General features: G+C 50.3%; 8 protein-coding genes across 8 annotated transcripts; 5 read left to right on the plus strand and 3 right to left on the minus strand.

The window, feature by feature from the left end:
- Positions 1-2,006: 2,006 nt before the first annotated feature.
- On the plus strand, positions 2,007-2,276 carry N7506_009823 (uncharacterized protein; the record flags this gene model as incomplete). The annotated part of the gene is made up of 1 exon (XM_056959116.1): positions 2,007-2,276. The coding sequence occupies one exon, from the start codon at positions 2,007-2,009 to the stop codon at positions 2,274-2,276; it is 270 nt and encodes an 89-aa protein (XP_056808506.1).
- Positions 2,277-2,640: 364 nt separating this feature from the next.
- Positions 2,641-3,004, plus strand: N7506_009824 (uncharacterized protein; the record flags this gene model as incomplete). The annotated part of the gene is made up of 3 exons (XM_056959117.1): positions 2,641-2,728; positions 2,764-2,879; positions 2,927-3,004. 3 exons carry the CDS (start codon positions 2,641-2,643, stop codon positions 3,002-3,004), a joined length of 282 nt encoding a protein of 93 aa, XP_056808507.1.
- A 720-nt stretch (positions 3,005-3,724) lies between these two features.
- Positions 3,725-4,037, plus strand: N7506_009825 (uncharacterized protein; the record flags this gene model as incomplete). Its single annotated transcript, XM_056959118.1, has 2 exons — positions 3,725-3,770; positions 3,814-4,037. The coding sequence occupies 2 exons, from the start codon at positions 3,725-3,727 to the stop codon at positions 4,035-4,037; spliced, it is 270 nt and encodes an 89-aa protein (XP_056808508.1).
- An 884-nt stretch (positions 4,038-4,921) lies between these two features.
- Positions 4,922-5,125, minus strand: N7506_009826 (uncharacterized protein; the record flags this gene model as incomplete). The annotated part of the gene is made up of 1 exon (XM_056959119.1): positions 4,922-5,125. The coding sequence occupies one exon, from the start codon at positions 5,123-5,125 to the stop codon at positions 4,922-4,924; it is 204 nt and encodes a 67-aa protein (XP_056808509.1).
- A 224-nt stretch (positions 5,126-5,349) lies between these two features.
- N7506_009827 (uncharacterized protein) lies at positions 5,350-5,535 on the minus strand (the record flags this gene model as incomplete). Its single annotated transcript, XM_056959120.1, has 1 exon — positions 5,350-5,535. The coding sequence occupies one exon, from the start codon at positions 5,533-5,535 to the stop codon at positions 5,350-5,352; it is 186 nt and encodes a 61-aa protein (XP_056808510.1).
- A 1,907-nt stretch (positions 5,536-7,442) lies between these two features.
- On the minus strand, positions 7,443-8,430 carry N7506_009828 (TBP family protein; the record flags this gene model as incomplete). The annotated part of the gene is made up of 4 exons (XM_056959121.1): positions 7,443-7,459; positions 7,517-7,931; positions 8,010-8,097; positions 8,162-8,430. 4 exons carry the CDS (start codon positions 8,428-8,430, stop codon positions 7,443-7,445), a joined length of 789 nt encoding a protein of 262 aa, XP_056808511.1.
- Positions 8,431-10,829: 2,399 nt separating this feature from the next.
- On the plus strand, positions 10,830-12,855 carry N7506_009829 (electron-transferring-flavoprotein dehydrogenase; the record flags this gene model as incomplete). The annotated part of the gene is made up of 4 exons (XM_056959122.1): positions 10,830-11,118; positions 11,179-11,456; positions 11,503-12,698; positions 12,756-12,855. The coding sequence occupies 4 exons, from the start codon at positions 10,830-10,832 to the stop codon at positions 12,853-12,855; spliced, it is 1,863 nt and encodes a 620-aa protein (XP_056808512.1).
- A 635-nt stretch (positions 12,856-13,490) lies between these two features.
- N7506_009830 (uncharacterized protein) lies at positions 13,491-15,345 on the plus strand (the record flags this gene model as incomplete). Its single annotated transcript, XM_056959123.1, has 7 exons — positions 13,491-13,542; positions 13,832-13,960; positions 14,008-14,025; positions 14,083-14,243; positions 14,670-14,743; positions 14,801-14,897; positions 14,950-15,345. The coding sequence occupies 7 exons, from the start codon at positions 13,491-13,493 to the stop codon at positions 15,343-15,345; spliced, it is 927 nt and encodes a 308-aa protein (XP_056808513.1).
- Positions 15,346-15,739: the final 394 nt, after the last annotated feature.

Here is a 15,739-nt window from a genome sequence, read left to right on the forward strand (position 1 = left end):
GCAACACTTTACTTCAGATCTCGACGAGCTCTATCTCATGGGCTCTCAATGCTCAGACGAGATCAAACATGCCCAAGAGGACCATCCTCCTCCTCCTTATCATATGTAAGATTTCACTTTCTCGGATTTGCTACACATTCTGATGTTTCTTCAAACAGTGACACCACCACTACCAACAACACCTGATGTCACTCCTGAACATGTCTCAGCTTTGAAAGACAAGAAGTCATCAACAGCTCTCGGGAGACTTGAAGAAAATTGCGGAAACTGCGATTCGGAGTGGTTATCATATTTACCCTTCGAAGCAAGAACAAGTCGACTGGAATGGCTTGAGCTCACAATATCTAGGCTTATCAAAGCCGAGTCATAGCCCGGCTTTCAATTCTCTTCAGTTCCGGCCTCAGGGTGTCTGTAGGCAATGAAAACGCAACGAATACAACCTTCGCATGATCGTTTCCTCATAAGCGCTTTCTCGACATACGAAAGCCCATGCTCTGAGCGACTTTCGCAAAAGCTAGAGGACGATGGAATCTCCCGAGAAAAGGATCCACCTCATGCGGCGGTATATGACGAATTTCCGCTACGACAATTGCCTCTATACTTTGGGCGACGGTTCTTGCTCGCCATCGATCTACACATCGTTTCAAAAGCGATGCACAAGGAGCTCAGCCACCACAACCCTCAAATCCATCACAGTGCAAGGCATCGATCATATATGTGCCCAGTTTGCACCGAGGGGTCAGATCGCAGAGAACATGCTCGGCGTGACGATACTCAAAGTCTTAGTACGCCCAGCAGCATACCAAAGGACATGCATGGACGTCAGGAACAGGATGCTCAAGACTGATTCGGTACTCCTCCGATGTCGCAGAAGGATGAACTATCAACAACAACCACAATTTTCCATTTGTGGCCACATAATGAGATGCTCGGACATCCAGGAGAAGACATGTTCAATTTTAGGATGCTCAAGTCGATGGTTTGACCCTCGACTACGTCTTGCCAGACATGGTCTCAGCCAAGGTTCCAGCAAAGAACCCATCCTGGTCTCCAGTTTCTTCCCGCATTTCCTCCTTTTGCGATGGAATGCTGGAGATGGTGGGACATACCAGAGACCAAGCCGATGAAAGCAACTGGCCTTCAGATTCTGCATCAGAGAGGCTGCCACCCCACCACTACCTTTGACAGACCGCGTCTGTACATACACTCTGCTCGCACTGTTGTCTTACCACAAAGAATCCTCTGCCTCGTCGCCATGCACGGGTGCTGTGCGGGCCAACAATTTTCGTCACACCAACTCATTGGCGAGTGTTCCGCCGATTTCTGTCAATGATGACTCCTTTCAGGTTGTTAATTGGTGGACATTGTGAGGGATACAAAGGATATCCTACACTCCAAAACCGGCAATCAATGGTCTTGAATCTTGATCCACTTCTTCTGGCATGAGAGAATATGTCAGACCATGCGCTTCTCAAATCCACACCACTGCCTATTACTTTGCTGCCCAAGAAATGAAAACGACACCACCACGAGTACCTTTGCGCGGGGTGCGATAATGAATCGACTCACCCATCGGCGACGAAATCGACGACCACCGTTTTCAATGGCCCGGAAAGACTGCAGATGATTACCCAGAGTCTGAAATCAGGGGCCCATTTAGCGCCAGCTCTGTTTCCAAGACTACCTAAAACCACTCTTATGGCCATCCACCACCATCATATTCAGGTACGATCAGGATCGGGTCTCCTAGCATGAACCGGATTCTGGAGTTTCATTCCCCCTGGATATGTGAGGCTCTCAATCGCGTCGTCGCGGAAATTGCTTCGAACTCTGCAGAAGGGTCGCCAATCTTAGCTTGTCAAAGACAGAAATCATTTGGTAGCACAAAGAAGACCACTCTATGGGTCGATGTACTCTTTTAATCCTCACTCTCTCTCCTCTCCCATCAAGCTTTGTCTTATTCGAGATCCATCAACTCTCACAATCTCACTGATCCTTTGCCCATCATGCCTCCTTCAAGCAAGTCTTCCAAATCCCACTCCCCTGATCTCTGTGAGGAGCTTGGTTACAAGCGAAGTGATATAAACTACCATCTCAACTTGCACCGCAACACTCTTCGCGACGCACCAGCGGGCCCTGCTCGACTCCCAGATCATATCCAGGCTGCCATTCTTGAGAATCTCTCCCAGCTGATCAAACAACGGGGCTCTGAATATGGGAAGCGAGCTGCTGCGAATCAACTTCTGTTGCAACCGTTTGGCTTAATGAGCCCATGAAATCCATATCGATCCCCAAACGGCTATGCTTTGTATCAAATCGAAACTGTCAGGTGGAGTCACCAGAGCTCCTGGCGAGGGAACCAAAATGGATATGGCTTGTGGGTGAAAGATCTGCAGCAAGATACCTGATTGAAATATCAGATGGCGAAGTGAACATGCCGGGAAACTTCAGTGAGGAACGGGCATGGTTCCACTCTGGATTGGCTTGACTGCAGACACTCAGTACAGATCAAGACTTTCGCAAAACCAATCCAGCAACCTACGCGGACGGGGTCCGTTGTTCGTCTTGGCAATCTACTGACAAGAAAGCACTAAAGCCATACTCCCTGGAGGGCCGGACTACAGAGTATGGTACGGCGAAATGGACGAGCAGACTCGAAATGAGTTGCTCTCCCAGGCAAAAACAAGTGATATCACAGTCGAAATTGCTCAAGCCTTAGAATGCATGGGTAAGTGACCTCCGATCTTCACTGTGTTGTGATAGAGAAGCTGATTGGGAACCAAAGGGTGCATCCACAAGTGAAAGAGATATTGCCCCGTACACAGCTGGCCAACGGTGACCAAGAGATTCACTCCTCGAAATTGTCAAATGACTCCTACGTATGTTGCTCTAACTGCTTGATAGCAAGGATACTAACCTGCAGTAGTGTCCTGAACTTTCGTCAGTATCCGATCAAGCACGATTCGAAAGTTTCGCCATAACTATGCCAAAGAGTCTGTTATAGGCGATGGCCCTGTACACTCGGGCCTTGAGTTGCTACTGAGGCGACCACCAAATCTTCCCTACTGAACACAACGGCATGTTTGCCGACCATCAAGTCCTGGTCGTGGACAAACAGGTTGAACACTGACCAGCCTTTTCTTCGGTCTCTTGTCACATGAAGATGCTCACAGTTCAATTCTGGTTCGTATTTCATTCCCAACCTATGGTTTTTATGCCCTTTGTTGAATTGTTATGAAGAAGCTGACTGAGAACAGAACGCTGTGGAGATTCACTGTCGTATTCAGTGACATGTGGAACTTCATCATCGCCCATCATCGTTATTCACAACAACATTATCCACGATGTTTCTGAAAATGCTCTGGAGTCCGCACGATTTGCCAGACTATATCCCGCAAGAGGAAACGTTTCTCAAAGATTACATCGTATAGTGCTTGTCCAGGTGACTATCGATGACTCGATATTCTTCTTGAATATCTCGAATGATTCCAAAGTACGTACCTCCAACTCCTTGATTGCCAGGATTCTAACCCGCATCAGTGGTTTCAACGTGCCCAACCTATCCCACCTGTCACTTCGCCCGAATCCTTGGATGTTCATCATACATCTCATGCCATGCAGCTGGGATGTTCTCGGCAATTTACTGCATCCATTGCTACACTGTTGGGCATGATAGCGGACTTTACTAGCCATTGAGCAGCAAACAGCACTGGAAACCATAATGATGGCTGCTCGGTCCTCAACAACAAAACTTGGCTCACAAGGTCCAGGTTTGTCACGTGGTTAGGCTTTTCTAACCCTGGTCCCTGTCAGATCAGTCCTGGCTGCCAGAGATGGAGGGAATCTCAAAGCCCTTGTGTGGAGAGAGACCAGGCATGTTTGAAAACTACTATGAACCCTCCACAGTCCACGTTGACAAATCAACTCGGCTTGAGCCGCGAACCAATATCCCCAGAGTCATACTCAAGGACACTATGAGGAAAATTCTGGCGCTGGAATGGGAGCGCCACCCACAAGTCGCTGAAGGCGTCGTGTGAGTTGTGTGCCGCGTTTATACAGAGCACTTGAGCATTCACAAGGAGAGTTCCACTCTGTCACACGACCAAGATGTCTTCTAGGTGTTGCTTGTGCCTATGGCTATCTGATGGCGCCTTTCCTTGCTACTGCTCCCGGAGACATCTCATGCAGAACTACGACATTGATGCAACGGAACGGGGAGTTATTGCAGAGAATTTGGCACGAACATTGCTTCCACTGCGCACCGCGAGCCGACTGATAGATGGACTATCCCCTCGGGCAGTGGGCAGAGTATGTTAAAGAATTGCCCTGAAGTGGAGCAAAAGCAGGCACCTGCGTGCAGAGCTAGGGTATAACAGTTCTGTGGACCGCCAACTCCCGTCGCACATACCCTTTCACCATGCCTGCAGGTTCTCCGTCTAAAGGAGCACAGTCCCAATGTCTCGACGTATGTTGAGAGAGCAGTCATTCGGAGCAACCTGTCTGCGTGTCTCTTCGCGTGAATGGGAGGGAAAAGAATACCATTACCTGCTGTTCATCAATTGTCACCGGAAACAATGTCACACAAAATCATGTGGTTGTTGTCTCACTGAAAAGAAACCTTGTCTCGAGATCCCAATCGTTTCGGAGTCGAATCGTGGTCTCTTTGCTGATGTTGTTTTTGTTTCCTCCCGGCTGTCGGGAAGTGGCCATACTAAACAACCTCAAAAGTTGGCGACCCGGATCGACCAACGAGAACTTTCAACGGGAGCTGTTGAAGGAAAACTTCTATGGAGGGACCAAACCCAGAACCAAATAGAAGAGGCAATAACTGCCGCTGCAGCTCTATGGTGTGCTCTTCTTTCATGAGGTTTAGCTGGGTGAAGACAATCCCGGAAGGCATAAACAGCCTGCAGGACCAAGTCTAGGCCAAAAGGTCGTCCCAAGACTCAGGTCGACTTACCGGGTCGTGGAGGAAGGAAGCTTCGCAGATGGTAACGGCACATGACTTATGATGCTTTTCTCCTTGAAGATCCGCGCGATGACCGTATGGAGTGACCAGCTCGGCAAGGAGGAAATGGTGGCTCATGGGAGATACTAGACCGGATGGATCAGGCCGTCTGGACATGGCCGCTCACACGAACTCTCTGGTAAACATTTCGACTATGGAAAACTTGTGCTCTTGCTTTTGCCCTACGGAGCCGTTGCTGGTTGAAATCACGGAAAATCCAACAGAGTCTGCCTCGTATGCCTCGTGTCAAGAGGGCGAAGGACCTTTCCCTATGTGCGTTCGAAGCAACGTTGCGCGAACTGTCATTGGGATCGCAATAAGTGCACAATCATGAAAAGGCTTCAAACTTCGGTCTTGCTATCGATTCGTTCCATGTCAAAGCCATGGCTTAGCCACGAGATCCAGAGATCCATCATTACGCCTGCCAGCGGGGATCTCTTGTCCTCTGCCGCACGTTCGGAACGGACGTTTCCAAGTTTTCGGTTCCGGAACTTGGCTGGACAAACAGAAATGGCAACCCAATCCATGGAATAGGGAGGCTTAATATATTGCTGCTCCCAGGCGCCAATTGTTGGGAGGTCGCATCACCATACCATCCGCTGACTATGGCAAATTTCGATGCTTCCCTGAATACCGTCGGGGTCTGGGATAGTTCGTACATGTTAACATGGGCCAAGATCATCGACACTTCTTCGAGTCCAATTTGCAAGCTGCCAAGAGCTGGTCATCGCAGGGTATAAATGTGTCCTACAATCCCTACTCCAAGTTGCAGTCGAGTTGGAGTGAAGATATCGGGCAAACACGATGCAAGAAACATCGGCTACTCCCCACAGATTTGCAAAATTTGACCACCTTCCGGCAAAGGACGGACATGTCAGATGAGGCACCTCCTAGCCATGACTGGGGCTCGACAAAGTCCCACCCGGTGATCCAAAGAGACATTCGGTTGTCCAGAGATTCCAGAACCCGTCAGAAAAAATGAAGGTGCAGAGATATAGGAGCCTTATGAGCAGGCTCTTCACAGCGGTTTTAGTCTGCACATCTTTTCGGAGTTTGAGGACATGGGATGGAAGCCCAATAAATGCGTCAAAATACTCACTCGATTTCAAAAAGGATGTGGTTTTCAAGAGAGCTACGACAATGGAATATGAGCTGGGCAATGAATTGGCACTGCTGCGAGAAATTACTCGAAATACAAATCAACACACTCAAGAAACAAGTACCCCAGATGAGGAGATCAGTGTGGGATTGCCACGAAAATGTCTTCAAACCAGAAAAATGCTTCCATCAAGGTCACGCAAAATCCACTTCTCTCATACTGACAAGTGGGTGCGATACGCACATGCCCTGGGACAACAGGCGCCAACTGAACGGTGCAGAGTATCCCCGCACCTGAAATGTGTCGAGAACGAGCACTCCTCACTTAAGGTCGTTTGGGATATATTGCATCGACTAGTGGGCTACCAATCCATGGTGAGCAGAGTCAAACCCCAAAACATACATCACGGAGCACAACCAGGGGGAAAAGGCTATGACATGTTTGCATGAGAGAAATTGCCGAGCTTCTTGAAATCTGCAGTTGAAGTCAGTACCATTGCCTGGAAAGCTGGAAGACTAAAGCATGGAATGCCAGTGCAGGTGGAAGCAGAGCAATGCATGGAACGTTCCTCTCCCTTAGCGAAGCTGCGCCGAGCGCTGAACTGAGAACCCAGAGAGAAAGAAGTGAGAACACATGGAGAAATTGAACTCAGCTTTTCTCTCTGGGTTTCCTGGACTGACTTGAGCTCATGTCTCCAACTTGCCAACCCCATTTAAGATTGCCAGAACCGAAAAAGGAAGTGGCTTAAGGAGGTGCTAGGGTCGCGGTTTGTCAGAACGTTCAACCTTCGATGTTCTCGAGGAATGGATGAATCCAAGTTACAAAGAGTAACGACAAAGGGCACATATAGAGGATACAAGGGAAGGTTACACTACTCTTCGAGCACAAATTTAAGACTGTTTTCAAGTTTTTCATTGGACTACTTAGAAGTAGCCCGTCACGGCGAAAGCCGGTCCATTGTATTCCAGCCAAAGCTAGGAAAGGACTGATCAATAGTGTAGCACGATAGCTTTTTTTTTGGCCCACGTCAGAGTATTGGTCTGCACATGGATAGAACCATTGCAAAAAAGAAAAAAAAAAAGATTAAAACGAGGCAGCGATCGACCGGCGCACAACCGCCTCACTGCTGGTCGCAGCAATCTAAAGTTAGGAAGAAAAAACCGGGGATCATCCAAGAATCGCTAAAACGCCCAACTATGCTTGCATGAAAGAAAATTCGGAAGAGTCGTAAACAAAGAGACGAGGCCCAGACCGAGGTCTGTGGACCTTTGAAAAAAAAAAGCAAGGCAATGTTAATACAAGGTTGAATGCGTAAGCGAGTGATCTTCTGGGCTTTTAGACCTTGCGGAAGTCTGAGAAGGAGGTTAGTATCATTGCTTAAGTAGGTCGCGGTAGAAAGCGAAACTCACCAGAAAGCACAGGGTAGATCAGCTCGAAGGCCTGGTAGATCTCCTCGCGGACCTTAGCACCAGTCAGGACAATCTTGCCACTGACGAAGATCAAGAGAACGATCTTGGGCTTCATCATGCGATAGATCAGACCAGGGAAGAGTTCAGGCTCGTAAGAGCTGAAGTTGTGGTGACGAGAGGCCAGTCCCTCCAAACGGATAGGGAACTTGATATCGCAAGAGCCGACGATATTCTGAATCTTGAAATCGGTGAACTTGGCATTGAAGCCGAGCTTCTGGATGATACGGGCGTACTTGCGCGAGGCAAGCTTCGAGTCATCTTCCGACTTGGCACCGGTCACGACCATCTTGCCAGAGGCGAAGATAAGGGCCGTCGTCTTGGGTTCACGGATACGCATGATCACAGCGGCAAAACGCTAAGAGAAAAGAGCCAAAGTTCAGCCACACTGTACCCTGGTGTGTGTATTCACAGGGAGATGTGGAGTGATAGATACCTTAGGATTGTACTCGGCGTTGCGAGCGTGAAGCGCGATGGTCTTGAGATCAAGACGGCAGTCCAAGTTGACGGTAGCCACGATGTTCCTTTATGGTGATAACTAGTTCAGCCATTCTGGTTCACCCAGAAAAACATCAAGAGTATACTCACTGCAGGGTAGGGACGATGCCCGAGCTTCCGGTGGTTGCGCCAGGGGTCGCGGCTGGAGTCGCAGGAGACGCGGGAGTCACCCCGGTGCCGTTGGAGGCATTGCCGGCCTGCTGACCGTTGACCTGAGCATTGACACCCTGTGCCAGAGCTTCCTTCTCGGAGTTGGGAGGGGTCAGATCTCCAGCCCCACCAGGGAAGGACAGGGACGAGGTAGCAGTGAAGGCACGAGCCTGCTGCGCATTCGAAGGGTGTGTGGTAAGAGAATCCATGTTGGAGACTCGAGTGGCCACTTTTGTGTGGTTTGATAGAGGTAGCTGCAGGAGAGAATGGTAAGCGATGAATGGACAAGTGAATGGTGGGAATGGCGACAAAGGATGAATAGGATTGGCGAATGAGATGATGCGACAGCAAAAAATGCAGCGCAGCGAAGTCAAAGCGGTGTAAGGAAAAGAGGTCGAAGTGAGATAGAAGCGGCAGAAAGGTGGGCGGAATGCCGTGGCAACAACGCGGGCAACGGGCAACAACGCGAGATGCAAATGAACAACACGTGAGTGCAGGAAAGTGCTTACCTGGGAGATGGACAACTCAATGTATCCCCCTACGAGGTATTCGCAAACTTTTCTTGTGATATCACAATGAATGCAGCGAAACCAACGCAGTCGATGAACCGAAGTCAAGCAAAAGAAAATCACACTGAAGTGTTTTCTTTTCCGGCGACGGCGATATTATGGACGCAAAGCAACTTGTTTTTTTTTTCCACCTTTCACACAAAGATGAAAGTGTTTTTGTTTTCTTCTTGTTCTCTTCGCTTTTGGAATGGGATTGTGTCTATCTGTGATAACGAAAAAAAGAGAGTGGGTTGGTTGGGAAGCGAAACCGGAGGCTTGTCTTCTATATCAGTCCGTTGGGGGTCAAAAAAAAAAAAAAAAGAAACCTTTCCCTTTAGGAGTGTCAGATAATCAAAGATTAGATCTGAGAGCAGATATGGAACTGCTGGGGAAGAAGATATTCCGAAAAGAGATCCGCCAAGACCGAGACTGGAATCCCAAAAGCGAAAAATGGGGGAGGTTGGTCCCTTTTATAGTGCTGAGTCACAGCTTAGGAGAGGCTGGGCTCCGGTGGCGCCTAAAGCAGCACTCCCTTCAACCGTGGTTTGTTTGACTAGCGGCTCTGAGGGCCCCTCCGTTGCTGGTTCTCTCGTCTCATTCGTCTATTCCCCCAACATCCCCCCCACTGTGACTTCGATTTTCGCCCCTGAATGGTTAACTCACCCTTGCTTTTTCTTCCTCCGGTGCGGGCGTTGGCGCCCACCCTGCAGCTGATAGTCCCCCGTCATCCAATCATCGCCCATCATCGTCCCTCGGCCGCTGGGTACGACGCGCTATCCTCTTGCCGCTTTAACAGATGGCAACTGAACAAAAATTCTTTGAGATTTCTGATTTTTTTGCCTTGTTTCCTCCCCTACCTTTCTCTGACCTCACCACCATTATAGCTCCCCGTGGTGATATAACGGACATCACTGTTCGACAGGGGTCGTGACTCGTTTGCAGGTTGGCTCTTTTTTTTTTCAAACACTTTTTTCCCATCTTAAGCGCCCAGAGGTCTCCCCTTCAAACAGCATAATTCCCATGAGGACAGGTGGCCGTTTGGATTCTGCCTGGCGGTGGCGCTCGCGTTCGCGTTGATCCACTGCCAAGACTGGATGGATCTCACGGTATGCGTTCTGGCGATCAATCATTTCAGCGTCCTTACTCAATCGGCACATACTCCATACTCCGTACTGAAAATATGGTTGATATGCTGGAGTTATTTTCATCGTTATGATATGAGCAAGGTATTCCAAAGTATTACCCAGTACATTTTCCCCGATAGAGTTCCGGTATGGAGTATGTCCAGTATGTCACGTATCTCAAATACCATACCGGAAGCGGCGCAGTCGTCACATTCCAGCAAACGCAGTAATATTACGAATTACGGAACACCGCGCCGCGGCTCCCAGCCTATTACGGAGTACTCGGAGTACAAAGAAGTACACCTGGGCGGTATGTTTTGTTTTGTTGTTTTGTTCGTACGGAGTACTCCGGGTACCAGTCGAGGTTGCTCTCTAGCATATAAATCTGCGATCAACATGATGTCAATATTCTTCAGTGACAGATATTTGACAGGTAGCAAAATGGCTTGACCAGAAAAAAGCATGTGAAGCATGTGATTCATCAGATAGGCGCTTACTCTTAGCGCTTGACTTAAAGAGCATACAAAAGTGAGATTCGGCCACTTGGGGCTTATATGGACAGGGTACGAAAGTACTCATCACACTTGAACATATGCTACATATCGTACTCCGTACTCCGTACTCCGTACAGAGCTAATGCTGGTACGGATCGCGGCGTATCCTGATCTGCGTGGATCAGGGTGCCTCCGTTTTCGGATGTAATGCCTGAGGCCATAGTCGGGATAATCGCCTACTCTCCCATTGGCCGAACGAAAATGCCGAGGGTAGGCGGTTTTTCGGCGTTTTGTCAAGTCGACCTTGAACGTCGGCTACTGAACTCTGGGGATTTCCATGATCTAAATATCCTGCTGCTCCGCATCTAGCCTCTCAATTTGGTCATGCCCATTTCCCCTCACTAATACTAGGTCTCAGTGTGACCTCTGCAAATCCCTTACCATGGCCTCGAAAAACACCGTTCTACCTCTGTTGAGGCGTGAACTCCGATCTACCTCTCGATTCTCACGATGCTCCTCCATCCCCGCCATTGCCACCCCGGCTCGTCAACAGACGCAGTCTAGAGCCTTTGGCACACGGTTAGCGCAGCGCACAACACTCTTCCAACCAACCCAGACCCGCGCCTTTTCGCAATCCCTATCAAAACGCTTCACCGACGAGAATGGTGACTTTGATCCTCGCTCATTGGAGCGCGAGTCAGATGACGTGGACGTATGCATCGTCGGTGGTGGTATGTTGGTGGCGTGTTGGTTCCTTCCCCGTCAGCAACCCAACTAAATTTCGGTCACAGGTCCCGCCGGTCTTGCCGCCGCCATTCGCTTGAAGCAGCTTGCCAACGAGGCAGGAAACGAGGAATTCCGTGTTATTCTGTTGGAAAAGGCTGGTGAACTGGGTGCCCATATCGTTTCCGGAAATGTTTTACAGCCAACCGCCCTCAATGAGCTGCTTCCCGACTGGCTATCTGAGGATAACCCCTCGCGCTTCGAGGGAGCGACCCCCGCCAAGGGTGACAAGATGCGCTTCTTGACTAAGAACGGCTCCTACCCCCCTCCCTACCCCACCACAGATGCATAATGAAGGAAACTACATCGTCAGTTTGAACGAGCTGACCAAGTGGTTGGGCGAGCGTGCTGAGGAGGTTGGTGTGGAGGTTTACCCTGGGTTCGCGGCCAGTGAGATGGTCTACAGCTCGGATGGTGCGGTGAAGGGTGTTGCGACAAATGATCTGGGACTCGGTCGGGATGGCAAGCCCAAGGAGACCTTCGAGCGCGGAATGGAGTTCCATGCCCGTGTGACGCTTCTCGCTGAGGGCTGTCATGGCAGTTTGACCAAGCAGGTCTCGAAGAAATATGATCTCCGACGCGACAGCCAGCCACAGACATACGGTCTTGGAATCAAAGAGATCTGGGAGATCCAGCCTGAGAAGTTCCGCTCTGGCGAGATCACTCACTCTATGGGATATCCCCTCCCCAAAGACACATACGGTGGAGCATGGATGTACCACTTCGGCGACAACATGGTGAGTATTGGCCTGGTGGTCGGACTGGACTACCCGAACCCGTGGCTCTCCCCTTACGGAGAGTTCCAGAAGATGAAGCACCACCCGATGTTCAAGGAAGTTCTCGAGGGCGGCAAGTGCATCTCATATGGTGCCCGAGCCCTGAACGAAGGTGGTTTCCAATCAATCCCCAAATGTGCCTTCCCCGGTGGTGCCTTGATCGGTGACACTGCTGGCTTCTTGAACGTACCCAAGATCAAGGGCACTCACACTGCGATGAAATCGGGTATGCTGGCAGCCGAGGCCACTTTCTCAGCACTCCAGAGCGAGAATGAAGGTACCGTTTTCCTGTTCGACTACGAGAAGTCTCTACGGGACTCGTCTATTTGGAAGGAGCTGTCTGAGGTCCGTAACATCCGGCCTTCATTCAACTCTCCGCTCGGTTTCTTCGGTGGACTCCTCTACTCCGGTCTGGAAGCCTATATCTTCAAGGGTCGCGTACCTTGGACTCTCAGCCATCACGGCACGGATGCCGCAGCTACCAAGCCCGCGTCTGAATATGAAAAGATCGAATACCCCAAGCCAGATGGCGAGATCAGCTTCGACATTTTGACTAGTGTGAGCCGCACAGGCACCAACCACGAGGAGGACCAACCCGTTCATCTGCAGGTGGAGGACTGGGATAAGCACAAGGACATCGCCTGGCCCAAGTACAAGGGTGTGGAAAACCGGTTCTGTCCCGCAGGCGTCTACGAGTACGTGGAGGACCCGAGCAAGGAGCACGGAGTCCGGTTCCAGATCAACGCTCAAAAGTAAGTGTACCCATTTTTTCCTGTTCTGTTCTCGAGCGACGCTAATACCCCGGACAGCTGCATCCACTGCAAGACTTGTGACATCAAGGTGCCTACGCAAGATATCAACTGGCAGACGCCCCAAGGTGGAGAAGGACCCAAATACATGCTGACCTGAGCTGCGAGTCCATACATTTTCTTCTTAATAGGCCTCTGGTCATGTACATATAAATATTCCAATAGAAGCAGAAAAGGGCACAAGAGGGAAGAAGCGTACTCCGTACAGAACCAAAAAAAGAACAGACCCGCCCCATGGGGCAGAACCGTGGAATGTTAGTGGAGAGTCCCTTACATTGAAGTATATCGCAGACAATATACATTGTACTTGAATAGGTCAACTAGATCTATACTTCCATTCACTCTCGTGGGATGTATCTATTTTAATTAATAAACAATATTTGATCAAAAATAGGAGAAAAACAAAAAAAGTCGACTCATCGCGGTGGGACCACGTGGATCTCAGCAAAAAAAGTGAGGCGGCCAAAGTTTCGCAGTCCACCGCCAGATGGTACTTTCTTCTCTTTCCCCTCCCTTTGCGTCTCGCTGCTCGGTGGTTTGCGCTTTCTGCTTTTGGTTTCTGTTCTGTTTGTCATTTCGGTCTGGGACAACTCCGCTCATTTGCCCCGGCTCCTGTTTACGCGCTTTCTTGCATCCGCTGGCGCCTACGTTTCACAGCATTTGGATCTTCACCTCTGGATCTCCCGGCCACAACTTCTCTCTTCTCTCTCTTAATTTTCTCAAACAACCGCAGCCATGACTGAGGTGTCATCAACCCGCCTTTATCTTGGGAATCTTCCCCGCAACGGTACGCTGGCACACCTGACTTACTCCCCTATTCCCTGAGTGCCCGCACCCTGCATGATCGGATCCCTCCAAATGGTCAACCTCCCATGTACTCTGCCAGGTGGTTCTCGTGATCTTATCTGCGAATCGCCCTGGGGGCCCACCCTCGACGGGAACTGCAAGTGGGAGAGCTTCAGCCACATCAGCATTCGCCTCGGACCCCCCGCCTCTTCAAGGCCTAGCCCGCCTCACTCAGACCTCGCTTTGATAGTGCTGCGCTAACGTGTTTCCTCTGCTTTTTCTCACTGCAGTCACTAAATCAGACATTGAAGAGCACTTCAGCAGCCATGGATCTGGTAAAATCACGGAGATCAAACTGATGAATGGCTTCGGCTTCATTGAATATGACGATCAACTCGATGCCAGAGACATTGTGCCTGGTATTAATTACCCGACTTCCCTCATGTGTGCTGACCTTGCTAATCAGATTCATCTGCAGCTTTCCGTATGCTCCCATGACATTTGCTGACTCGACATGACATATCGCTTATCCTTACCACAGATGGCAGTGATTTCAAAGGTGAACGACTTACCGTGCAGTTTGCGCGTGGCCCACGCCGCAAGGAGGCCTTCCCTGGTCCTCCTGACCGCAATGCTGTGCCTCGTCCTCGGCGCACCGTTTTCCGCATGCAGATCTCCGGTCTTCCAGAGACAAGTTGGCAGGTTAGCAGCCCATCATCATTTCCCTTTCTGGATTCCCCGGCGTAGATTCCTAAGCCCATCTCCATTTTTGTTTTCTTCTCTCCGTTCGCACATGCTTCCAGTCCATGAAAGTCCATCGGTTGAGTCGAGGATCCCCGAGCACTAATCAATTAGCACTTCTGCTGGATTGGCTTGTGGCTGGTCCTGGTGGTTTCGTCTCATGGAAATGAGAGCTCCCATTCCCTTATCGGCTTGCTGTTCCCTCACCAGACCTCGTAGTCCCCTTCCTGGGGGCCATGAGAAGGCCAACATAATCTGGCCATTTTGGAACTATCACCCCGGACTGGACATGGAAATCTCCTCTTCTCTTTTTCCTCTCTCCACCTGGATCCGCCGGACACTTTTTTTTCTTCTTCCTTGGACCTGGACTCACCATGCGTTGAATAGGACCTGAAAGACTTCGCCCGCCAGTCTGGACTGGACGTGGTTTACTCCGAGACTGGCCGTGAACAGGGCAGAGGGTGGGTTATTGTATTCCAAACAGAAAAATCATTCCTTTCCATTAACAGTTGAACAAGGTTTGTGGAATTTGAAACCGCCAACGACCTTAAGACCGCCGTGGAGAAACTGGACCAGCGAGAGTTCAAGGGCTCAACCGTCTCTTGCGTTGCCGATGTAAGCGCCCAACCCAGGAACCAGGAGGAAACCACCTCTCACCAAATCCTAGATCCAAAGCTTCGAGGAACGCCCCCCGCGCGACCCCTACAGGTCTCGCTCCCCACCTCGTCGCCCTTACCCGGCCCCAATGGATGAATACGACCGCCGGATCCCCCCTCCTCGTGGCTACAGTCCCCGCGACCACTACCGTGAACGCTCCCCAATCCCCATCCGCCGGGATCCCTACTATGAACGGGATGGCTATGCCCGCCGGACTCCCCCTCGTCCCCGGATGGAAGATTACCCTCCCCCTCGTCGCCCCTACGAAGACCATCCCTATGATGCCCGGGCTCCCCCTCCCCCACGCCACTATGATGATCCCTACCTGGCTGCGCGCGCCTATGGTCGTCCTCGCTCTCCTCCGAGAGGTGACTATGTTCCTTACGACCGTCCTCGCTACTGGTAGATGGCTGAGCTGAGGGGGTTTACGGTCCACTGCTTGTAATCTCGTCTTCGTCTTCGGTTTCATCCTGGTTGCTTTTCTTTCTCAAATTCCATTCCGCCAAATACCCGCAACGTCTCGTACTGATTTTATGGTGCCATGATTGTTTTTTCACCTGCCGAGGTTTCAGCGTGTTCTCGCGGCCGGATTTTCTCGTCTACCTGGCGACTGGACGGACTGCGCGAGGTTTTTTCCTTTTTTTATTTGTTCTTGCAGATAGCTCGGCTTTGAGGAATGTGGGTGGGGGACTTTTACGGTTCTTGCCTGCTATCTGAGATGCCCGGGCTATTGTATCTGTGTTAGCATCTGAAAATACTAATTCTTTCTTGTGTCTTGTGTTGTCTATAGATATTAACAG

The sequence above is a fragment of the Penicillium brevicompactum genome (assembly GCF_028827555.1).
Source record: "Penicillium brevicompactum strain IBT 35665 chromosome Unknown utg000006l_segment0_segment0, whole genome shotgun sequence".
Taxonomy (NCBI): Eukaryota; Fungi; Ascomycota; class Eurotiomycetes; order Eurotiales; family Aspergillaceae; genus Penicillium; species Penicillium brevicompactum.